This window comes from Pan paniscus, chromosome 9 (assembly GCF_029289425.2).
Source record: "Pan paniscus chromosome 9, NHGRI_mPanPan1-v2.0_pri, whole genome shotgun sequence".
Lineage (NCBI taxonomy): Eukaryota > Metazoa > Chordata > Mammalia > Primates > Hominidae > Pan > Pan paniscus.
Window position 1 is genome coordinate 119,085,380 of NC_073258.2, and position 25,172 is coordinate 119,110,551.

Sequence of the window (25,172 nt, forward strand, 5' to 3'; positions counted from 1 at the left end):
AACATTTGTTTCCCTTAATTTTATTTTACAGCTTGGTACTTGTCTCTTGCAGAGTAAGGTATCCTTTATCTCTGTCTCCCCCTTACTTCATCAGTAAGGAAATGAGCAAACACTTGGCCGTAACTCTAGGCCTTTAGAAACTCCAGGGCAGATTTTGTTAGTAGCCTTAACACACTCAAAAGCAAATGACTACAAAGCAAATGACTACACATAAGCATAAACTCTTCCTCTTATGGCACCGCCTTTGCTGATATTTCGCTCTTGCCTTACTCCAGGAGACCCCCATCAATTTGAACAGAAGTTTAATTACCGCCGTCCCATGTATCCTATCCTAAGATACATGTGGGGGACAGATACCTATCGGGAGAGCATTAAGGTGAGAGAGTTTTTGATGAAACCTGTTGCTTTATATAAGCCCTAATGAGTTGTAATTCAGTACTAAAATGGTTTTCTTGTGGGCTGGGACTTACAGGATTTGGCTGACTATGCCTCTAAGAATTTAGAAGCCATGAATCCCCCACTTTTCCTCCGCTTTCTTAACCTGCTAATGAATGATGCCATCTTCCTTTTGGATGAAGCCATACAGGTAAAAAAAAAAAAAAAAAAAAGATTTAACTTCTCCATACCATCAAATCATCAGCAGTACATACATTTTACCTTTTAATCATAGAGCAGTCCTTATGCCCCTAGTACCAGACTTGAACACCAAAAATTTGTGATTAGTAGTGTACCACCAAGCTTGTCATTATAGAGCTTTCTAGTTCATTCCATTAGAGACCAAGATCAAGGGTCATTGAAGCATCATGAGATGGACATTTTGGCAGAGTCAAAAATACCATATGGTGAAGCCAAACTAAGTTGTACTGGCAGGAGTAATTCATCAGGCCAGCACTACAGAAAGAAATCAGAGGAGCTTGTTTTTGGTCAGTGACTTTCAACCCTTATAATCCCAACATGTCAGTAAAATATCTCACTAAGACAATGATTTTTAACCCACTTTCCTAAAAGATTCTGATTTTTGCACCACTACTTGAAAGAAAATCTCTGATTTGGGTTATTTTTTCATATAAAGGCTCCAAGTTGTCAATACTTCTTATATTTCCACTGCCTTCTAAATTCTTGGCTATATGGTGAAACAAAGGTTTCACAAAGTATAAAATGCAGCTGGGTGCCTCTCAGCTCCTTCAGTGTATTATTTCCTTAACCTTCCCTGGTGGAACTGCTTACTTCTCCCATAAAAACTTGGCTGTCTGTAGAGCAAAACTTCCCTTACCTGTGATGGGTATAGGATGGACAGGGCACTGACCTAAAGGGAGATGAAGCAGGTAAATCCTGAGGGTAGCCTTTAGACAGTCATGAGCTCCTCCTTATGATCAGCAATCCCCTGAGTAGCTTGTGTTTAATTTGTGAGAAAGGTTTGATCTGATTTCTTCATAATCCTACGCTTTAGGATTTAAGATAGGTTTTCTTCAAAAGCGAGAATAGGTCCTGTTACAAACAGGCCCTTTTAAGCAAGAGGTGTGTGACACAAAGCATGAAGCAGATGGTATTTTCATGAGACTGTAAGTTTAACAAGTTGTTTGCTACAACAGGAAGGATGACGTGAGGTAGAGAGTTTTAAATAATTATGGTTCTTCCACGCATCTTGCATATGTGATAGAGCTTTGATTTTTTTGTAAGCAATTTGGCAGGGGGGATTTGTTGTCATCTTTCAGGAAGGATTCATTGTTTTTTCACTATAGTGTGGGGTTTTTTAGTTTTTTGTTTCTTGGCCTGGGTTTCATATATTAAACTATTCATCCTTCTTTGCATTTCACAATGCTATACTATTTCTAGGGGAATTACCTGTGAATCTACCCAAGCTGAAACAAATCTGTATGAAGCCACAATTTCTTTTTTTCCTGAAAGTTCTTTTGAGCTTCAGCCTTATGCTGAGAAATAAAGGCTCATGTCTCTTACATGGTCCCTCGTTTTCCCAGCTTAGTTGACTGGATTTTGAATAGGACCTCTTAAATGTCACGTCCCTTCAACTGCACCTTTCTTCTCTGATATATCCCATCTCTGGTTTCTGCAGTATTTGAGCAAGATAAAGATTCAGCAAATTGAGAAGGATCGAGGTGAATGGGATAGTCTGACTCCAGAAGCCCGCCGAGAAAAGGAGGCTGGCCTACAGATGTTTGGACAGCTGGCACGTTTCCATAACATCATGTCCAATGAAACAATCGGTACCCTTGCCTTTCTCACATCAGGTAAGGACATGAAGTACTGCTTCCCCCCAAAAAAGTAATGGCCAAGATCAGCTTCACTTGGGGGATCAGCCCAGCTGAAACTAAGAATTCAGACCCTGGTGACAGTATCCTCCACATCTGGAAGGGAAACGAATCACTTGAGAAGCTTCAAAAAGAATGATGATGCCCATTGTTGACATGGAAGTGAGGAAATGGTCACCCTCACACAGCTGCCAGAGAGCATAAGGTGGTAAAATCTTTCTTGAGGACAAGTTAGCCGTATAAATATATGTGTGTCTGTACACACACATATATACATATATGTTTGTTAATCTGAGAAATATGCTTGAATCCTGGTTAAATATGGTGGATCTAACAGAAATTTATCTCTACTCCTTCTATAGCTCCACTGTCCAATTCAGTAGCCACTTGCCACGTGTGGCTTTCAAGGATTTAAAATGTAGCTGGTCTGAATTGAGATGTGCTATAAGAACAAGACTTAGTGTTAAAATGTGAAATCTGTCCATTTTTATACTGATTACATACTGAAATTATCATTTTTAATGTCTCAGCTAAATGTGATATGACAATCAGTAATCACCAGACATTTGAGGAAATCCTCTAATGTGAAAAACAAATAGGTGAAAACTTTGTAAAAACTTTTTTAAAAAACTTTTTAATCTCAGAGGGATAAGAGAAGATACAGCAGCCACAAAACAAGAACAAAGAGGCAATGAAAGAGATTATTTAAAGAATAAGAAAGAGCCCTTGGATATTGAAATTTTTACCTCGGAAATGTTAAATATTCAGTAAAAGAGTTAGAAGATATAAATTCAAGGAACTCTTCTATGAACGTAGAACAGAAGGAAAAAGATGGAAATTAGAAGAGAAAGGATAAGAAAACAAAGGATGGATCTAGGAAGTCTCAAAAGCGAAAAATGGAGGGGAGGAAGTTATCAAAGATACCAAAAAATCCCCAAGACTCAAAGACAGCCTCTAAATTGAAAGGGCTTGCCAAGGCCCCTGCACAGAGAATTTTTTAAAACCCACAGTGAGGTATGACATTGTGAAATTTTAGGAAATCATGGTAAAAACAAGACCCTAAAAGAGCCCAGAGAAGTCAGGTAATGTTACCATAGTTTAAGTATCAAAATGGCTTTGCACTTCCAACAGTGTCATTTGAAGCTGAGACACATTTCTGAGGGAAAGTAAACCTAGGAGGAGGAAGGTGGAATTCAACACAAGGGAGACGCAAAGGAGATTCCCAGGATGACGGTGAAAGGAGCTTGTGTGGCCACTACATAGCAGGCCTGTAGAGCAAGCAGTCCAGGTTGGAGCAAAGGATGGAAACATCCAGAAAGAATGTTTCCAAAAATTAATCAGCAGCTGGAAATGACCATGTTGAGAGTTTTAAATTCCAATGGAGAGTTTGGAAAGGATTTAGTGATAAGAGGCTCTGAAAATAAGCAAATAAGCAAAAAGTTATACTAAAAAGGAACTATATACTCATTAGGACAGCACATGGCTCTGCTGTGAATAATATTTACATAATCTTAATAACAAACTAAATTATTTAACCAAAAATTTGACTATATATTGAGGGCATCTGTGATAATGACTAAAACTGAAAAATCAAGAACTATTAGTACCAACCAAACATAGCATTATGATACTGTCTGACTTGTTAAATTTGGCATGTATAAATTTTTTTTAATTTTTGGAATTCATGCCCTATAACATAGCAGTTCCTTACAGATTTGTTAAGAAGAAGCGATAGGCCAGGCACGGTGGCTCACACCTGTAATCCCAGCACTTTGGGAGGTCAAGGCAAGCAGATCACGAGGTCAGGAGTTCGAGACCAGCCTGGCCAACATAGTGAAACCCCGTCTATACTAAAATTACAGAAATTAGCCAGGTGTGGTGGCATGTGCCTGTAGTCCCAGCTACTTGAGAGGCTGAGGTAGGAGAATCACTTGAACTTAGGAGGCGGAGGTTGCAGTGAGCAGAGATCACGCCACTGCGCTCCAGCCTAGGCAACAGAATGAGACTCTATCTCAAAAAAAAAAAAAAAGAAGCAATGAGTCTACAAGATGTATCCACAATGAAGTTCATTGATAAGTGTAGGAAAAAACTGAAAATAGTAAAAATGTCCACCAGTAAAGACATTAAATAAATAACTTATGGTGCAGTTACAACTGGAAAAGTCAGCCATTAAAAATGATGTAAAACAGACTGGGTACAGTGGCTCACACCTGTAATCTCAGCACTTTGGGAGGCCAAGGCAGGAGGATCACTTGAGCCCAGGAGGTTGAGACTGCCTTGAACCATGATCGTGCCACTGCACTCCAGCCTAGGCACCAGCAAGACCCTGTCTCAAAAAAATAAAAAATAATTTTTTTTAAAAATGATGTAAAACAGCTGGGCACAGTGGCTCACGCCTATAATCCTCTAACCCTTTGGAAGCCGAGGCAGGAGGATCACTTTGAGCCCAGGAGTTTGAGACCAGCCTGGGCAATATAGTGAGACCCCATCTCATTTTTTAAAAAGGTTATGTGAATCACCCCTATTCTATAGAACTTTCTGTGATGGGGAAAATGTCCTATAAATCTGGGCTGTCCAGAACCATACTTAACTAGCCACATGTGGCTTAGTGTGACTGAGGAATGGATTTTTTATTTTTAATTTTAATAGCCACATATGGCCAGTGGCTACTATGTTGGATAGCACAGGGACATACACTTACTAAAATGATAAAGTATTTGCAATATAGTTACTGAAAACAGTAAGTTTCAGAATATGTAAAATATGATCATTTTTGTTTAAAAAATGTCTGTGTGTGTGTAAATAAGGACAGAAAAGCTAGAGAACGACAAAATGTTAAATTAGCAAGATGTTAACAGTGTTTATCTCTGGATGGTAGTTTTTGTCTTTTCTGTTTTTTGTTTGGTTTTGGTTTTTTGCTTGTCTATATTTTCTGCAGTGAAAATGAATTACTTAGTTTTTAAAAAAAGTAGTTCCTTCAAAATTTTTAGAAATAAAATAACAGTAGTCCCCAGAGGTCTCCAAATAAACTATACCTAATAAGGAAAAGAGTGCTAATGGATTGAGTTTTCAGAGACTTTGGATTCTTTTCCAGAGATCAAGTCACTCTTTGTGCATCCCTTCCTGGCTGAGCGCATCATCTCCATGTTGAACTACTTCCTGCAACACCTGGTTGGCCCCAAGATGGGTGCCTTAAAAGTCAAGGACTTCAGCGAATTTGACTTCAAGCCCCAGCAGCTTGTATCAGATATCTGCACTATCTACTTAAATCTTGGGTACCTGAGATTGAAATCTGTCAAGCCAGAGGGGATGCTGTTTTGATTTAGGGTTTTGATAGTAGAATGACTGGTTGGTGATTACGTGAAAATAGAAAAGAAATGGTTAATTCCTAGTTGCTTGATGAAGGAATCTTCTGTAGTTTTAAATAAGGAGATTTTATCTGGGCAAGGTGTCGTGTGCCTGTGGTCCGAGCTACTTGGGAGGCTGAAGTGGGAGGATTGCTTAAGGCCAGGAGTTTGAGACCAGCCTGGGCAACACAGCAGGACTCTGTCTCTAAAAACTAGTAAGATTTTGTGTGACCCATGGGACATTGAGATTTCCAGTATTCTGCTTTGATCTGTGCAAAGAGAAACTTTACTGGTTGTACCACTGTTTAGAAAAGTAGCATTCTTTTAAGGTCACATGATACTTGATAGACTTCCTAGAAAGTCTTTCTGTATCAAAAAGTATATATATATTAAATATATAATATATTTAATATATATTATTTATATTTAATATAATTTACAATATATAAATAATATAATATAAATAATATAATATTTATATATTATAAATAATAAAATAATATTTATATATTATAAATAATATATATTGAAATAAGTCTTTCTATATCAAAAGAATGTTCATGGCTTTTAAGTGGTGAGAATGCTTGTTCTGCAGCCTACCTATTGTCTCTTCCATTGACCACCCCTCTGGTGATCAGTTTTTTTCTGATGCTAACGTTCCAGGGATGAGGAGAATTTCTGTGCCACTGTGCCCAAGGATGGACGTTCCTATTCCCCAACTCTCTTTGCACAGACAGTTCGAGTCTTGAAGAAAATAAATAAGCCTGGGAATATGATTGTGGCTTTCAGCAACTTGGCAGAGAGAATCAAGGTGAGGAAGAGGAGGAATTGTTTGCTGATTTCATTAAGAACCACGTTGTCAGCCAGGCATGATGGCTCAAGCCTGTAGTCCCAGCTACTTAAGAGCCTAAGGCTAGAGGATTACTTAAGCCCAGGAGTTTGAAGCTGCAGTGTGCTATGATCATGCCTGTGGATAGCCACTACACTCCAGCCTTGGCAAGATAGCAAGACCCCATCTCCTAAAAATCCACGCAAAAAAAAATCAGATTGTCACCTCAGCTGTGCTGATTTTTACTCTATTTCAGGGAGAAAAAGAGCATTACCAAGAGAAAATATAAACAGATGGTTCTTTTTGGACAGTCACTTAGAACTACAATATTCTTAGTTTTATTCTTGTCAACATGAGAGTGAGAATAGAAATTTAAGAAATCGGCTGGGTACAGTAGTGGCTCATGCTTGTAATCCCAGCATTTTGGGAAGCCAGGGTGGGCAGATCACTTGAGGTCAAGAGTTCAACACCAGCCTGGCCAGCATGGTGAAACCCTGTCTCTACTAAAAATACAAAAATTAGCTGGGTGTGGTGGCAGGCGCCTGTAATCCCAGCTACTCGGGAGGCTGAGGCAGGAGAATCGCTTGAACCTGGGAGGCGGAGGTTGCAGTGATCACAACCACTGCACTCCAGCCTGGGCAACAGAGTGAGATTCCATCTCAAAAAAAAAAAAAGAAAAAAGAAATTTAAGGGCCAGGCGTGGTGGCTCACGCCTGTAATCCTAGCACTTTGGGAGGTCGAGGCGGGCAGATCACAAGGTCAGGAAATCGCGACCATCCTGACTAACACGGTGAAACCCCATCTCTACTAAAAATACAAAAAATTAGCCGGGCGTGGTGGCAGGCACCTGTAGTCCCAGCTACTCAGGAGGCTGAGGCAGGAGAATGGCGTGAACCCAGGAAGCAGAGCTTGCAGTGAGCCTGGGCAAAAGAGCGAGACTCCATCTCAAAAAAGAAAAAAAAAAAAAAATTTAAGAAACCTCAACTAGAAGAGAAGAATGTGCACATTTATGTAAGATGTTTTTATGAAAACGTTTATGCACAGTGTTACCAATAGATTTTAAAAGCTAGGGTGTTAATGCAGAATAACTTTTTAGAAAAAAAAAAAATATGAGTAGTTTTCAGTCATTAATTTTTATTTGGATTGTCTCTATGTTTGTAGTTGGTAGTTGGCTTTTATTGGAATATGCATACATTTTAAAGATTAAAATACTATATTGTATTTAGCTAAATCCCTTTAGTTAGAGTATGACAGAGCTCTATTAGCAGGTAAGAAGAAGGAAAATCATGGCACAAAAGTCTAATAGAAAACCTTCCTTATTGCTGTCAGTCTTCCCTCTATTGAGTTTCTTTTTTATTGACTTGGACTTCATCTTTGTTTAGAGCTTAGCCAGGTGGATCCCTGAGGAACTCAAGTTGTGAAGGAATTAAATGTCAAAATGACTTTAAAATTCCTATACCTGTTTGTATCAAAAATCAAAAACTGCTTTTCATACACAGGCTGCATGAGTGACTCTAATTATGCAAATAATACCCTCCTCCATTCCCCCTTCTCCGTCCCCTTTTGAATTATGGCATTTACAACAGAACTGTTGCCAGATGGATGTTATATGTGATGTATTTCTTTTCCTCCTAACATTTAAACCCATTTCCAGTATGACTGCCAGCAGCTGAGCCAACCTAAAGGTCCAGAGTTGGGGCTCAATGCATAGTTTGTTCTTAGAATATCTTGGCTTGTTTTTGAGAAAATGAAGCTCACGTGTGTCACTATCACTGTCAAGGGTTATTAATGACCTGTTTTTTTATTTTTGAGATGGAGTCTTGCTCTGTCATTGAGCACGCTGAATTCAGCTACACTGTGAATTCACTTTAACTACCAGATGTTGTATATTCAGTCTCTTGCAGACCTCCAACAACAGGAAGAGGAAACCTATGCAGATGCCTGTGATGAGTTCCTGGATCCCATTATGAGCACACTGATGTGTGACCCTGTGGTGCTGCCATCTTCCAGAGTCACTGTGGATAGATCCACCATTGCAAGACATTTGCTCAGGTAGGCCAGTCCCAAAAACAGACTCAAGAGCACATATATATATTAGTTTGCTATCTTTTTCTCCCAGGCACCTAAGACAGTACTTTGCACCCAACACATACCACATATTATTGACTTACTGATATGTTGGAAGACATTTTGGTTTCAATTGCTAGGATATAAACATTTCAAAACAAAACATTCTGTTGAGAAATGCTAACTCTAACCTTACCTCTTCCTGCCTTAAGAACATAATTTCTGGCCAGGTGCAGTGGCTCATGCCTGTAATCCCAGCACTTTGGGAGGCCGAGGCAGGTGGATCACTTGAGGTCAGGAGTTTGAGACCAGCCTGGCCAACATGGTAAAACCCCGTCTCTACTAAAATACAAAAAATTAGAGGGGTATGGTGGTGCGCACATGTAGTCTGAGCTACTCGGGAGGCTGAGGCAGAAGAATTGCTTGAACCCAGGAGGCAGAGGTTGCAGTGAGCCGAGATCGCACCACTGCACTCCAGCCTGGGCTCAGGTGATACTCCTGCCCCAGCCTCTGGAGTAACTGGGACTACAGGCATCCACTAACACGCCCAACTAATTTTTGTATTTTTTGTAGAGACAGGGTTTCACCATGTTGCCCAGGCTGGTCTTGAACTCCTGGGTTCAAGCGATCCACCCCCCTCAGCCTCCCAAAGTACTGGGATTACAGGTGTGAGCCACTGCGCCTGGCCTGTTTTTTTATTTTTGCGACAGAGTCTCGCTCTGTCACCAAGGCTAGAGTGCAGTGGCGCGATCTCAGCTCACTGCAAGCTCTGCCTCCCAGGATCAAGTGATTCTTCAGCCTCAGCCTCCCGAATAGCTGAGACTACAGGTGAGCACCACCACATCTGGCTAATTTTTGTATTTGTAATAGAGATGAGGTTTCACCATATTGGCCAGGCTGGTCTTAAACTCCTGATTTCAAGTGATCCTCCCACCTCAGCCTCCCAAAGTGCTGGGATTATAGGCATGAGCCACCTCACCCAGCCTGCTTTTTCTAATTCAGGTTTTACACTATATTCACCATGTGGATTAACTCACGTTCTGTTGCTGTTGTTGTATCAGCTGTGGTAACCATGAACTTTCCCCAGCCTGCCTATTCTTTAGACAGTCTGCCCCATGATAACTATAGAAAAGACAGGAATAAAGCAATAAATGGTAGCTTATTAGCTGCTTAATGGGCCCCTTAACTTTTTTTAGTCCGGCATTAGAAAGAAATGAGTACTGAGAGACTCTGCCTATTTATATATTTATTTATCTATTTTTTTGAGACAGGGTCTTGCTCTGTCACCAGGCTGGAGTGCAGTGGCATGATCTCAGCTCACTGTGGCCTCACCCTCCCAGGCTCAAGCAACCCTCCCATCTCAGCGTCACCAAGTAACTGGGACCACAGGCCATGTACCACTGTTCCTGGCTTATTTATTTTTGTATTTTTTGTAGAGAAGGGGTCTCTCCATGTTACCTAGGCCAGTCTCAAACTCCTGGGCTCAAGCAGTCCACTCACATCAGCCTCCCAAAGTGCTGGGATTACAGGCATAGCCACCTTGTTTGGCCTCTCCATATTTAAAATTAAGTTATATCGAGCCAGGCACAGTGGCTCACGTCTGTAATCCCAGCACTTTGGGAGGCTGAAGCAGGTGGATCACTTGAGATCAGGAGTTCGAGACCAGCCTGGCCAACATGGTGAAACCCCGTCTCTACTAAAAATACAAAAATTAGCCGGGAGTGGTGACACATGCCTGTTGTAATCCCAGCTATTTGGGAGGCTGAGGCAGGAGAATCACTGGAACCTGGGAGGCAGAGGTTGCAGTGAGCCAAGATCACACCACCGCACTCCAGTCTGGGTGACAGAGCGAGACTCGTCTCAAAAAAAAAAAAAAAAAAAATTAAGTTATATCTCTACAAAAAATTATTTTTAATTAGCCAAGTATAATGGCACATGCCTGTAGTCCTAGCTACTCAGGAGGCTGAGGCAGATCGCTTGAGCACAGGAATTCAAGGCTGCACTGAGTTATGATGGCAGCACTGCACTCCTGCCTGGGCAGCAGAGCAAGACACCGTCTCTAAATAAACAGATAGATACATGTGGTACACTTTGACCCAAAGTTAAGGAAATTTTTAAATATTAAAAAGATGAATTTTTGGCCAGGTGCAGTGGCTTACGCCTGTAATCCCAGCACTTTGGGAGGCCAAGGCAGGTGGATCACCCTGAGGTCAGGAGTTTAAGACCAGCCTGGTCAACATGGTGAAACCCCATCTCTACTAAAAATACAAAAATTAGCTGGGCATGATAGCACGTGCCTGTAGTCCCAGCTACTCGGGAGGCTGAGGCAGGAAAATCCCTTGATCCTGGGAGGCAAAGGTTGCAGTCAGCCAAGATCACGCCACTGCAACTCCAGCCAGGGCAACAGAACAAGACTCCATCTCAGAAAAAAAAAAAAAAAGAATTTTCTACCTCTTGGTATTTGGTATTAAGCATTCACTGTATCGCTCGAAATGTGGCCCAACAAAAATTCATAACGTTTCTTAAAACATTATAAGAATTTATGTATAGGCCAAGACAGTTCTTCCAATGTGGCCTGGGAAGCCAAAAGATTGACATCTGTCATAAACCTTCTTATGTTTCAAGAAACCGTAATCTGCATGTACTTGCATAACAATCAGCTGACTAAATCAAATGTTGGTCTACAAGGCTTTATTCCTTAACATCTCATACTGTTCTAAGAATCTGTTACTATAATTACAAATAGTTCTTTACACCGACATGAATGTATAGTGTCTCTGCCTTAGAGAAATCTAAAGGTGACAGAAGCATAGCATTTTTTAAGCCACTGTAATTAAATATCATCTGAACAGCAGTGTTGAGACAAAGTTTATTAAGAAATAGAGGCCAGGTGGGTGGCTCACGCCTGTAATCCCAGCACTTTGGGAGGCCAAGGCTGGTGGATCACTTGAGGCCAGGAGTTTGAGAGCAGCCTGGCCAACATGGTGAAACTCTGTTTCTACTGAAAATACAAAAATTAGCTGAGTGTCATGGTGCAGGCCTGTAATCCCAGCTACTTGGGAGGCTGAGGTCAGAGAATAGCTTTCACCCAGGAGGCAGAGGTTGCGGTGAGCAGAGATAACGCCACTGCACTCCATCCTGGGTGCCACTGCACCAGCCTGGGCGACAGGGCAAGACTCTGTCTCCAAAAAAAAAAAAAAAGAAAGAAAGAAAGAAATAGACAAAGTAGCTACAAAAACTCCTGAATCATCTTGTTCTCACTCTTTCTAACCCCAACTCGGCATTTGACTCAAAGTTATAATGCACTCTGGCTTCATTCTTAAGATGCAACGCCCAGGTGTTCTGTTTTTGGCTTAGAATGTTAGAACTTATGGAAATAACCCTATTTCCCTTTCTCTCTTTGTCCCAGTGACCAAACAGATCCCTTTAACCGTAGTCCCCTCACCATGGACCAGATCCGGCCAAACACAGAACTAAAAGAAAAAATCCAACGGTGGCTTGCAGAGAGGAAACAACAAAAGGAGCAACTTGAATAGATACTGTGAACTAACCAAACCAAAACCAACCCCAGAGTGCAGATAAACAATTGTTTATGGTTTCTCTCTTTCTGGTTCTGTTCCTTTTCTTTCTTCTTTTCTTTTTCTTTTTTTTTTTTTCTTTACTAAATTAGAGAACTGCTCTTGCCGAAATTATGATAGTTAAGATTCCTAAGAACTTGACAATGCTCCCCTGGCTTGCAGGAAATTATACTTATTATAGCATCACCAAGTTTAGAAATCATCACTAATTTTCACCCTCTGTTGTCTCTTCATATTCTTCTTCCTTTTCCTAAATGAAATTATATTATTTCAACTACTAAAACTTCCCGCCACCCTGCTATTTCTCTTCCAATTACTGTTCAAACATTTTTGGTGAGTGCTGCTTTTATAAGTATGTGATGTCACATATTTCAGTGACAGCTGATGTTATCAGAAAAATCCTGTGTTATCCTGTGTATTTACTAGTCCTCATGATCTAGACTTAACCCCTTTTCTGTGTTACAGAGTAACTTCACATAAAAGCAGATACCTTTAAGTTTGTGTAGACTTCTGAATAAGATGATAGACGAGAATTTTTTTTAAAAAAGGAATTTAAAGGAATCTTGTGCAACTTCTGTTGATAGCTCTTAATTTTGTTATACAGTCTTTTTAATGAGGATTGGTAGGGCAATCCTACCAATTGATGGGGGTGAGGAGACTGTTGGGCCCTTATTCTCTTATGAAAATCTGTTTCTACAAGGACTAGGCCTAAGTAGATTTAGGCAACGGGTATCATATCCATGAAAAATGTCATTTTAAGACACTAATATCAACAGTATATCTCAGTGTGTGAGATATATAAATACACACATACACCCCATGTGCTTTTTTGTTGGTTTAGTGTAAACTGAGTACCACTTTATATTTTCTCTTCCATAGTGAGATGTATGCAGTATGTGGCCATGTTTACTAACATACTCATTCTTCACAAAATTCTGAGATTATAAAATGTATATAGTTAATATTTGTTTGAGCTTGTGACCTGACTTCTAAGAGCTACTTCTAACACAGCCTTAGGTCTTCAATTAACAAAGTAGGAAGTTGAGCACAACCTTGTCCACAGCCATTTTAAATATCCACTTAGCCCTGTGTAGTTGGTAGGTGGACACCACTTTCATAAGTGAACTTGAGCTCACTACTCAATTGTGCAGCTTAATATGCTGACTAGGGACATTCCCCTATGGATTATCTTTATATCACTGTCTTTCTAAGCCCAGAGATGTCATAAGTGACAAGAAAAGTGATAGGATCAAGAAATGGGTGTCACTGCTTCATTTGGAACATGTTATTAACTATGGTCTCTTTAAAATAAAATAGTAGTTTTATATTTCAACACAAGTTGCTATAAGCAGTCCTTGATGGGTTTTTGATTGCATCAGCTGGAAAGCCTCAAATCTAAGAGGGCTTCCCATCCTAGATATAAAATAGGTGTTGCCTATTGCTGTGCTTATAAAATGAAAAAGGAAATTGAGGACACTTTTGCAAATGCCAGAATGTAAGATTCATTCAGTGTGCTCCCTGGGCCTTTATGGCATGGGTTGACAGGATTTGTTTATTTTCTAAAATTAGCTTCATTCAATATTTATCATCCTCCTTTCCCTCTCTGAGAATGAACTATGTATAAAATAAGCTTCTGCCTATTTGCATTTATCCTCCAAACCCAATCTAGTAGGATGTTCTCATTTTAAAAACGAGGGGAAAAGACCAGAGTTTTTCAGGAGAAAACTGGAGGAAAATGGGCACAAAAACTCAGAAGGCAGCTATTCCCAGCAGCTTCCTAGTTAACAACCCCCATGCTGCCTCCAGTCTTTGTCTGTATTCTTCTGTATTTAACCTTCAGATTGTAAGCCTTTTCTGGCAAGCTTTTCTTCTTTTTTTAAACTCTTTTCCTGAAACTTTTTATGAATGGCTATGGCACCATTAATGCTGCTGAATATCTTTAAACTCTGCACAGGCAAGTGTGTAGCTTAAGGCCACTACTGGTAAGGAAACCAAGTGTCCTCTGTGCCTTTTTTCTTTCTGTGAAGTAATTTAAGAATATCCAAAAAAATTAGACTTTAAAAAGTTATCTTGGTACAACACCGTGTGTATATACACTTGGAAGCTTAAAAAGGTGTTTTGTCTGGAACTTAGAAGCAGCTCTAAATCTAGTAGAGCAGACTTTCTAACATACCTAGTTTTGTGTATTGGCTTTGCTGGAGTATGATAGCAAAATGAAGACTCTTTTACTCAGCTCTGGTATTGCTCATAACTTACCAAGAGGCTAATACTAAACTTGGAAAATTGTTTAAGTATGTTTTATCAAGCAGTCTGGGTTTTGTTTTTTAATATACTTTTTAATGGATATGTGAAAACTGAAGGAAACGTTAAAGGTTTTTTAATGGTGCAAGTGAAGGTGCCAGTTGCTATTTGATATCACACTCTACAAAAGCTTCATTACTTTATTTGATGGTGGTTGCTAAGCAGCCATTGCACAGAGCATAAGTCTACTGGGTGCCTTTACATGCCAGAGGCTGATGCTGCACTGTTGATGTCATGTGAGGAAATAATGCACATGCTCTAACTGCTCAACAGGAAATGAACCTAGAAACAGAAACTGAAAAGGTTGATTGAAATAAAACTTGATCAACGCGACTGTATTTTGAAACATTCCAGGAAGGTTACTTCTTGTCAAACTTGCCTGGCAGTGTTTGTTCAAAACTTGTATTTAATAAATGAACATCTGACTTACAACCTTTGTTATCACTTTATTCCAGTATTAAAAGCTAGTGGCAGTTTCAGAAATCCCCCTGAAAACTTAGAGGATTCTGACGTTTCACTTTTTTTTTAGGTAAGTAACATCAAATATGTGTGACCTGGCTGACCCAGCCTGCCTTACCAGGCCTCTGGAGGGGACCCTGGGGTTACCCTCAGGAGATGAATCTCACAGTATGGTTTTCCTAACCAGCTGTCTTTTGGCTTCACTGTTTTTCTTTATCTGGCCTGAACCCCAGGTCTTTGTAATCATTTGCTGTTATCTTCCCCTTTCTTGCTCCTTGTTTCCATACCCCTGCCATGCAAGATGTCAGCCTAGATTAACTCAGCCATTCCCCTCTGCTGTAATATCCAAACTGCAGACCATTGTTGGAGGAAAAACACAATTTTTAGAATGGTACAACCACAAACTTATCTCTAACGTTGCCCAACAACCCTTCTGTGTGTCCTTCAGCTATTCCAAACTTTGGCCTCCTTCCTCAAATTCCTTCTCATACCCCCCTCCCATTGACCCCTCACAATCCGATGACTTTGCCTTCATTTTGCTGGGAAGATAAAGACTTCAGAGACTTTGAAGACTTTCAGACCTCTCTCCCACAATCACATCTGTGGAAAAGGCCCCATAGATCCCTGGCTAGTTCTCTTTTCCTGCCTCATCAGGGCTCTTGTCAATATCCCTTTTTATCAGGCAGGATGGCCTGTGCCTGTAATCCCAGAGCTAAGCAAGAGGCTGAAGTGGGATGATCTCTTGAGGCCAGGAGTTTCAGACCAGCCTGGGCAATGTGGCAAGACCCCATCTCTAAATAAATAAATGACTGCCTCTTCTCTGTCTTCAATTTCTCCCCTGAGTTCCACATTCTCCTTTGGTTTTCTGACTTGTAATCCTTTACAGCCATATTTCTTCACCATTCACCCTGGATTCTATCCTAATTTTTTGAAAAGGCGCTAATTAGTTAAAGATTGCCATATTGCTAAATTAACTTTCCCATCCTTAATTTGACTTTTCTGCAGTATCTAGGGCAGCAGAACCACTCCTTCATTGAAAAGTTCTTACTTCCTTGATAACACTTCTAATTTTTCTTCCCATCTCTCTAACCATTCCAAAAATCGGAGATTTACTTCTGCTCAGACTTCCCCAGGTTACATTACTTATAGTTCTGTTCCTCTCATCAAATGCCACTTCCCTACATACATCTTTTCCTCCTCATATTAAACTATGAAGTTTCAGCCCTCTGTAGTATACAGCTGTTCTCTTACACATCGGCTCAAGGATCTTTTCTAGGAAGTATGCTGAAATCAGCACCATGCCTAATCTGATGGAATGCCCCCTCTCTGAGTATACATTGCAACTTCAGATCTCAACTCTGCCACTTCCAAACTGTGTGGCCATTTTTCAAGCCCAGTCTCAATGGGGACAATGCCTTACAGGCTTTCTTTAAATTCCAAAATGCCTGGCATAGTGTGGGCGTTCAATACAGGTGATTTTTTCCTCACATCTGCACAGCTCCTTGTGGTTAACTAGGGAATTAGGGGAAATGGATTCCAATCGTGATACAGCACTTTGGGGAGATGGGGATTACAAAAAATCAACTTTAAAAGGGCTATGGGGCCAGGCGCGGTGATTCACGCCTGTAATCCCAGCACCAAGGCGGGCGGATCACTTGAAGCTAGGAGTTCGAGACCAGCCTGGCCAACATGGTGAAACACCGTCTCTACTAAAAGTACAAAAATTAGCCAGGCGTGGTGGCGGGCGCCTGTAGTCCCATCTACTAGGGAGACTGAGGCACAACAATCGCTGGAACCCGGGGCACGGAGGTTGCAGTGAGCCGAAGTCGTGCCACTGCACTTCAGCCTGGGCGACAGAGCGAGACTGTCTCAAATAAAAAGGGCTATGGGTTGAGCCTGGTGACAGGCTGTGTGGTGATTGCTCGGCCCCTAACTTTATATGTTTGGCCTTGGACCCTCTCTACCTCTGTACAACGATCGTGTTGGACTAGAAGAATCTCAGCGAATCCTTCTCCAGTACTGACTTCAAAGGTTCTCGGAATCGCAGCGAAAGCACCCTACGCAAAATAGCGGAGGTCGGCGCCAAGAAAAGCACTGCAGGTTCAGGGCGCATGCGCATTTCCGCTCCTTGCCGGTTTTCCGGACCTCTACGAGTGGCTGCCCCACAAAATGCCTGCTTCTCTGCGGAATCCTACTGTTCTTCACATGCTCTCTAATGCCATCTTTTCATATCCACTTTCTCTTCCATGTTGAAAAATTAAATTGACAGACTGGATTCTGCAAAGATCTTTGGACATTTAAGTATCTTCGACCGGCGCGAAAAGAGGCGGCCTGACCTTGGAAGTGGGACGGGGTCCTGCAGCGGGTCCTTCCGGCGGGTGACATTCAGCCGGCGGTTCGGGGCGACGGACTCTCCATCCCAGAACCATGGCCCAATTTGTCCGTAACCTTGTGGAGAAGACCCCGGCGCTGGTGAACGGTGAGCGCGATGTGAGACCGCCGAGGCGGGCACACGGGCGGCAGGGAGGCCTGCGATGGCCTGAGAGGAAGAAGCGGGCGGCGAAGACCCGAGGGGCCTGCGGGTGCCGGGGCGGGATGGCCTGCAGGTGGAGGGAGCAGGAAGCAGGTTGGCGACTCTTTTCTAGCCTTCCGCTCGTCTGACCTGCAGATTGGGTTCTCTACACAACCTAGAAGTTCCTGAATTCTCACCACGACTGGGAAGAGAGGTAGTGTGAAGGAAGCCCGGCGTTGCCCGGCAGCTGCAACCATTACGCCCCCTGAGATCGCTAAGAGCAGGGATCTAGAGGGGTTGGTTCTGTTAGGAGAGCTAAGAAAAGGAAGGGCAGAAACGTGAAAGTAAATCAATTCGGCCTCATTACATGTGGTCTTGTTCTCAGTGGAGTATTTGGAAGTCAACAGAAATGTTTAAGGATGGGTGAGCTTTTTTGAACGTTGACTTTGCTTTCTGTCCTAGACGGATTCTAAGATACTTCCGCTTTAATCCGAGGGAAATTTTAGGTGGAAATGGACTTCATGGATGAGTATCCATGCCCCAAGAAGCATAGAACGGGATCCGTATAAACAATAATCTTTGTTACTACAGCTTAGCATTCGTGGAATTTTTTCAGCTTGAAGAGCCTCACTGGTAGACCGCTGTATTTCACAAGAACCCTGAATAATCACAGCCTCTGAGTACTAGTTTATTTGGCCAGTAAATATTTCAGTTGTCTTCTCAGTGGCAAGCTATTCATTTTATTCCTGAAGTGAGATAAGCTAAATTGACCTAAGTTTTTCCTAGATGTGCTGTATTCCAGTAAGTGACTGAAGGTCGGATCTCTTAACTTTCGCCTACATTTGTGAAATGTGAATAGAAAGCAGAACTTCAAAAAAAATGTAATACTTTCTAGCCTATTTTGCTGTGTTTGAGTTTGGTTTGGGTATTTTCTTTTTCTTTCTTTTTTTTTTTTTTTTTTTTCTAGAAGACAGGGACTCACTCTGTCGCCCAGGCTGGAGTGCAGTGCAGATCACAGCTCACTGCAGCCTCCACCTCCTAGGCTCAAGCGATCCTCCCACCTCAGCCTCCTGAGTAGCTGGGATCACAGGCACGCGCCACCACACCCAGCTAATTTTTGTATGTTTTAAGAGACGGGATTTCACCATGTTGCCCAGGCTAGTCTCTTAACTCCTGGGCTCAGGGGGTCCTCCCGCCTCGGTCTCCTAAAGTGCCAGAGTTACAGGTGTGAGCCACAGCGCCAGCCGGGTAATTTATCCATTCTCTCCTCCCTTCCTCCATCACCAGCCAAACTATGAGTTATTGAAGGCTGTCCTGCAGAACCTCACAGCCTACTAGTGAGACATTTTACACATTTTCCCAAATAATTTCGTAAGCTTGCAAGAAAGTCTTTTACTTTACTAAGATTGTTAAGATACCTGTCATAGAGCTCTACAATTTTATATAAATCAAAAGAGATGGCTCTGCGGCGGTAGCTTACGCCTGTAATCTCAGCACTTTGGGAGGCCAAGGCGGGCAGATCACTTGAGGGCAGGAGTTCGAGACCAGCCTGGCCAACATAGTGAAACCCCATCTCTACAAAAAATACAAAAATTAGGCAGGCTTGGTGGTGCATGTCTGTAATCGCAGCTACTTGGGAGGCTGAGGCAGGAGAATCGCTTGAACCCCGGAGGCGGAGGTTGCAGTGAGTCAGGATTGCACCACTGCATTCCAGCCTGGGCGACGAAGCGAGGCTAGGTCTCAAAAATAATAATAATAATGCTGGACATTGTGGCTCACGCCTGTAATCCCAGCACTTTGGGAGGCCAAGGCAGGTGGATTACCTGAGGTCAGGAGTTAGAGACCAGCCTCACTAATATGGTGAAACCTCGTCTCTACTAAAACAGAAATTAGCCGGACATGGTGGCAGGCGCCTATAATCCCAGCTACTCGGGAAGCTGAGGCAGGAAAATCTCTTTAACCCAGGAGGCGGAGGTTGCAGTGAGCCAAGATTGCGCCACTGCACTCCAGCCTGGCGACAGAGCGAGACTCCGTCTAAAAAAAAAAAAACAAACAAACTAAAGAGAAAAAAGGATTAGAGGCTTCACTCTGGACTTTGTGGGTGATTTAAGGCACAATTCTTAATATTTCAAGTGGATTTTTTTTCTGGTGTGGCTTTCACATTTTTTAGGTGGCGCATATTAAGGAATTGCAAACTAATTTTTATGATCTAAAAAGAAAAGTAACACCAAGGTAATTTTTTTGTTATGAAATATATAATATGAACCTTTCCCTCCGTTGTAAATAATTGAAAGATAACTTGTTATTCTTCCAAAAGTACTTAGAAAGGAGGACTCAACTGGGCTGGAATGTTAACGTGGAAATACATTTTGCTTTATAACATACATAGGCTAGTGTATTAAATGTGAATGTTAAATATTTAATAAAAATTACTGACTATATCTGTTAATTCCCCTGGGGGTCAAAAAAGCTTATGGAAATAAGTAAATTTATCATCAGGTTTGCCTAGGAAGATCATAGAATCTGATTTTTTTTCCCTTAACTGTAGACTTTATTTGTATTTCAATAGTTTTTCCAATAATCTTTCAGTTCCGGGATCCAATCCAGTGTACCACATTGCATTTAGTTTCTGTGTCTTCCCAATCTCCTCTGGTCTGGGACAGTTTCCCAGTCTTCCCTCATCTTTCCTGACCTTGACAGTTTTAAGGTATCTAGGTATCTTGTCTGTCTAGGTATCTGTCTTGTCAAAGTATCTGTCTAGGTATCCTGAAGAATTTCCTCAATCTGGATTTGTCTGGTGTTTTTCTCATGCTTAGTTTGGCACTATGGATTTTGAGGAAATACCACAGTGAAGAGATGCCCTAATCACATGTCAGGAGATATATGATATTCCTGTGACATCTCTGGTGATACAAGCTTTCATCACTTGGTTATAGGTTCCTCTACTGTAAAGTTACTGTTTTTCTCTCCGTGTTCTATTCTATAGAAGCAAATAACTAAGCCTATCCCATAAAGGCAAGGTGTGATTACAGTGGGGGGATTCCATCTCCTGTAGGAGGGAATATCTACATAAATTAAATAGAATTTTTCTGTGAGAAAGATTTGTCTCTTCTCCATTTATTTATCCAGTCACTTATTGTATGGACTTGTACATTGATTTCATACTTTCTGTATCAAATACTGTATTATTGCTCAAATTATTTCAGCCTTGGCTATTTGGGAGCTCTTTCAGGTTAGCACCTCTGTCCCTTTGACATACCGCCACCCTTTCTGATACTACAAGATGCTTCAGATTTATATTGTATTTTCCCTGTCCCAGCCCTAGAATCAGCCATTTCTCCAAGGAGTTCCTTTTATTGGACAATAGAATTAAGAAACTAAGGTCTGGGTGCTGTTTATGTTCCTTGCTACCAGAATATCACTACTTCTAGGTCCTCTCATTTGACAGGAATATAGATATGTATCAGTATAGATGTGTGTATGTGTATATACATGCATACTAAGCCATGTATATACATGCATATATGTATATATAATTATTTCTGTGTCTATCAGTCTGTGTATATATTAAGCTAAACCTGAGTCCAACTCTAACCCAGTACTGTGGGATTTATTCTTGCTGCTTTTCTTGCTTACCTGTAACGTCACTCAACCTCCACTGAGAAATCTAGCTCCCATTATCTACCATTCATTATGTTTTATCTCTTGTATACATGTAAAGCAGTTTCAAACTCTTTAACCTGTATCCCCTAAGAAACAAATTTACCACCTAAAATAGTGTTTATGTACAGTATACTGATTCATTTTTTTTTTAAGGATGAAATGTCTGTGTGTTGGAGATAATATTGACAATTGATTGACTTATACAAGATTGTGCTTTTTTTTTATTGTCCCATCTTACAGGCATTGGCAGTTCTGTTTGGAACTATCTCTTAGAGCTTTGTGTCTGCTTAAAGGTATGCCCATATCCCCAAACACAGAAGATGAGGGAGACAGTAATTCAGAAATACTCAAATGGAGGCCGTTAATATGAGGAAAACACCAAGAGCCTTGGGTAATCTGTCTTTGAACAGTAGACACTTTATGGGCTTTCATGCTATTTTTATTACGTTTCTCTTGTAATTTTTGAAACAGAGTCTCATTCTGTCCCCCAGACTGGAGTGTCATGGTGAGATCTTGGCTCACTGCAACCTCTGGCTCCCGTGTTCAAGCAATTCTTGTGCCTCGGCCTCCCGAGTAGCCGGGACTACCGGCACACACCACCATGCCCAGCTAATTTTTGTAGTTTTAGTAGAGACAGGGTTTCACCATGTTGGGCAGGCTGGTCTCAAATTCCTGGCCACAAGTGATCTGCCCGCCTCGGCCTCCCAAAGTGCTGGGTTTACAGGCATGACCACTGCACTTAGCCTCTCTTATAATTTTTTAAATAAAAAATGTCTTCCTCTTTCTGAAATCACTACTGCAGTCTCACAACTACCCTGGTTGTTAATGATCTCTTCTCTTGAAATAGTAAATACCTTGAGGAATTCCAGCTTGGTAATAGATTCTAGTTTTGGCTCTTCTTAACTATACATGTAGATTTTACTTTTATTATTTGTGGTGCCTTTAAAAGAGGAGCAGCTGTGCTTTTGTCAGAGAAACATTTAATCCAGCACATATTGATGAGGATACCAAAATGGGTACCAGTTGTTTTAATTCCATCTGGACTTGTGGATAATATTATGATAACTTTTCATCTTGTTCTTAAGAGTGCCATTCTAAATCCTTCATCCCTTTCTTCACCTCTTTCTTCAAATTTGCTGGTCTCTCTCTAAGAAAATATGAATAAATTGACTGTTCTCTTGTTTTTAAATCCAATTCCTAGCATCTTTACAGTTAGCTAGATTTGCCATTCATAAATGCAGTACAGTACTAGCTGGCCACTAGTGAAGTACTGGCATAATTGAATGTGCTTATAGCATCCTGCCTGATTGAACATCCCTGTGGCACAGGTGTTCTGCATCTTTAAAAGCCTCTTGTTACCAGGGAGCAGCTTTGACTTTTCACACCGGGTGCACATTTGGTACAAGCAGTGAATGAAGGTGATGCATGAATAAATATTTGTGTCCAGCCCACACATCTGCTTCTTTCGGTCTCTAGTGAGTTCATCCTGGTTTTTTGTTTTGTTTTGTTTTGTTTTCCAGCTGCTGTGACTTACTCGAAGCCTCGATTGGCCACATTTTGGTACTACGCCAAGGTTGAGCTGGTTCCTCCCACCCCTGCTGAGATCCCTAGAGCTATTCAGAGCCTGAAAAAAATAGTCAATAGTGCTCAGACTGGTAGCTTCAAACAGCTCACAGTTAAGGTAACCACCGGCTAAATGAAAACGGATGTGCATAACAGAAAATGTCTTCCCTTGGGATTTTTCTGATTGTTTTGATTAATATATATGTTTCCAATGAGGCTGAATCCAGCATAATGAGGAAAAAAATTTTGACTGCTGAGGAAGATACTTACTTTTCTAATTTTGTCACCTGGGTAGAAATAATTAGCCCATTTTATATCTTAGTTTCCTAAGAGTCTTAAACCTAGCAAAAAAGTGACCATTTTTATTGGGAAATTTTTTTTCCTTTCCTATATTAGATAGTATACTAAAATATGATGGCTTGGTTTGCTGAGTCTGTACTTTTTTCATCTGTAGTCCTGAGATTGTCCCCAGTTCAGCCAAAACATCTCTTGAACTATGTCACAGTCAGGAAGCTAACACTTCTTATATATAAGATAAAAATACCAAACTGGGTTATTGAATTGTGTGAAGATAAAATCTAAAAACTGTAAGAATTAGAACTTGCAGCCATACGCAGTCACTTCCTGCCTGTAATCCCAGTACTTTGGGAGGCCAAAGTAGGAGGATCGCTTGAGGCCAGAAGTTCAAGACCAGCCTGGACAACATAGCAAGGCCCTATCTCTATCCAAAAAAGTGAAAAAAAATTGCCAGGTGTGGTGGCATGCACCTGTAGTCCCAACTACTTGGGAGGCTGAGGCGAGAGGATCGCTTGAGCCCAGGAGTTAGAGGAGGCAGTGAGCTCTGATTGTGTCGCTGCCTGGGTGACAGAGTAAGACCCTATCTCTTAAAAAAAGGAAAAAAGGCTGGGCGCAGTGGCTCACGCCTGTAATCCCAGCACTTTGGGAGGCCGAGGCGGGCAGATCATGAGGTCAGGAGATCAAGACCATCCTGGCTAACACGGTGAAACCCCATCTCTACTAAAAATACAAAAAATTAGCCGGGCGTGGTGGTGGGAGCCTGTAGTCCCAGCTACTTGGGAGGCTGAGGCAGGAGAATGGCAAGAACCTGGGAGGCGGAGCTTGCAGTGAGCCGAGATCGCGCCACTGCACTCCAGCCTGGGTGACAGAGCGAGACTCCATCTCAAAAAAAAGAAAAAGGAAAAAAAGAACTGGAACTTGGATTTTATTTGCATGATCCAAGCACAGAGTACAAAAAGCCTAAATAATTGCTAATTTTAGAGCCTACATCCTGGGAAGTGTGGTTGTTTTTCAGAAGACTTCCATAAATTTCTGGTCTAATTTGATGGGGAAAATTCACTTCCAGAAGTGCTAAAAGGAAAAGGTCCAGTTTTGTTATGGAAAGTTATTTTTTCAACTAGAATTTCAAGATCCATATTATTGCTCCATGTATTAATAACAGTGCTTTCCTGAGCCATATGTGCATATTTCTCTTTGGGACAACAAAATGTTGATATGAATACCAGATACTTAGTCAGAGTTAAGTCAAATACTGAATGAATAAAAATGAGGTCTAAAGGGGAAGACAGCACTTCATCTTTCAGCAGATTTTCTTTTGCCAGACAAAAATGTCTATTGAGAGACTCGGCCTTCCTATAGCCATCCTATCTAAATGCGCCAGCTATATCCAGGATGTGGATTGTTTTAGGGCTCATAAAGTGTCTCATAAACTTATAATGAAAGGGTTAAGTCAGTTCAGGTCTTTAAAGAATGCTTTGAAAGAATTTATATAAGCTTTGACTACTTACCTTACAAAATTGAAAGTTCAAGGGTTCTCAGCAGTTGAAGAGAAGTAATGTTAGTAATTCTCAACTTTGACTAAAACTGCCTTCTAGTTTGAATAGCATCTTTTATGTTCTTTGTCTCCTTAATTCTGGAAAAGAATAGTTTCAAATATATATATATATATATATAATTATATATATATATAAAAGGTACCTTAAAATGTATGCTTCTTTTTTCAGGAAGCTGTGCTGAATGGTTTGGTGGCCACTGAGGTGTTGATGTGGTTTTATGTCGGAGAGATTATAGGCAAGCGGGGCATCATTGGCTATGATGTTTGAAGACCAATCTTTAACATCTGATTATATTTGATTTATTATTTGAGTGTTGTTGGACCATGTGTGATCAGACTGCTATCTGAATAAAATAAGATTTGTCAAAACTCAGTGTTTTCTCCATCAGATACTCCATGAAAGGTCACAATTTCTCTTGATATTAGGCTGGGTTGTCTTTAAACAACTCTAAATACACGTCTGTTTAGCCCGCAATTGGAAAGGATATATGTGGCAATATTAACCTGGTACATGAATATATGGGGATAACATTTTAATTTGAAGGTTTGGAATATATATATTTAAGCTTTATTTCCAGAACAGTGAGGGTTAGGTCTTGGGAAAACTATAACTTGCCAAAGTAGAAGAAATAGTAGTACCATATGCCAAAGTGATAGAGATGAATCATGTCGGTAGTTAGAATAACATTTCAACTGTTTTCTTTGCTAAAATCACAGAAAGACCCTATTGA

At 41.0% G+C, this 25,172-nt stretch overlaps 2 protein-coding genes and 1 long non-coding RNA gene across 9 annotated transcripts in view; 2 read left to right on the top strand and 1 right to left on the bottom strand.

The window, feature by feature from the left end:
• Positions 1-14,824, top strand: part of UBE4A (ubiquitination factor E4A) — a 39,697-nt gene extending 24,873 nt beyond the window's left edge. For all 4 annotated transcript variants that reach the window (XM_034933810.3, XM_034933808.3, XM_055094919.2 and 1 more), the window contains 7 exons: positions 276-376; positions 473-586; positions 2,075-2,249; positions 5,365-5,545; positions 6,281-6,428; positions 8,341-8,498; positions 11,923-14,824. In XM_034933810.3, coding sequence (XP_034789701.1) covers positions 276-376; positions 473-586; positions 2,075-2,249; positions 5,365-5,545; positions 6,281-6,428; positions 8,341-8,498; positions 11,923-12,049 — 1,004 coding nt within the window. In that variant the 3' untranslated portion in view covers positions 12,050-14,824. The remainder of the gene's footprint in view (positions 1-275; positions 377-472; positions 587-2,074; positions 2,250-5,364; positions 5,546-6,280; positions 6,429-8,340; positions 8,499-11,922) is intronic.
• The window catches only part of LOC130540615 (uncharacterized), a 37,548-nt gene that overhangs the window by 3,128 nt on the left and 9,248 nt on the right, over positions 1-25,172 (bottom strand). The window lies entirely within an intron of this gene.
• On the top strand, positions 12,128-24,810 carry ATP5MG (ATP synthase membrane subunit g). 3 transcript variants are annotated; one of them, XM_063608792.1, is made up of 5 exons: positions 12,128-14,921; positions 16,843-16,951; positions 17,121-17,330; positions 22,547-22,707; positions 24,611-24,810. In XM_063608792.1, the coding sequence occupies exons 3-5, from the start codon at positions 17,279-17,281 to the stop codon at positions 24,707-24,709; spliced, it is 312 nt and encodes a 103-aa protein (XP_063464862.1). In that variant the 5' UTR covers positions 12,128-14,921; positions 16,843-16,951; positions 17,121-17,278; the 3' UTR covers positions 24,710-24,810. The 3 variants fall into 3 exon arrangements, with proteins under 3 accessions (XP_063464862.1, XP_063464861.1, XP_003820098.1); XM_063608791.1 differs by having other exon boundaries at positions 16,843-17,330; XM_003820050.5 differs by lacking the exon at positions 16,843-16,951.

Bases quoted from the DNA above. Each gene is read 5' to 3' on its own strand.
- ATP5MG (XM_063608791.1), top strand. From the start codon at position 17,279: ATGGCCCAATTTGTCCGTAACCTTGTGGAGAAGACCCCGGCGCTGGTG. The intron at 17,331-22,546 runs GTGAGCGCGATG...TTTGTTTTCCAG, and splicing joins GACCCCGGCGCTGGTGAACG to CTGCTGTGACTTACTCGAAG. The intron at 22,708-24,610 runs GTAACCACCGGC...TTCTTTTTTCAG, and splicing joins TCAAACAGCTCACAGTTAAG to GAAGCTGTGCTGAATGGTTT.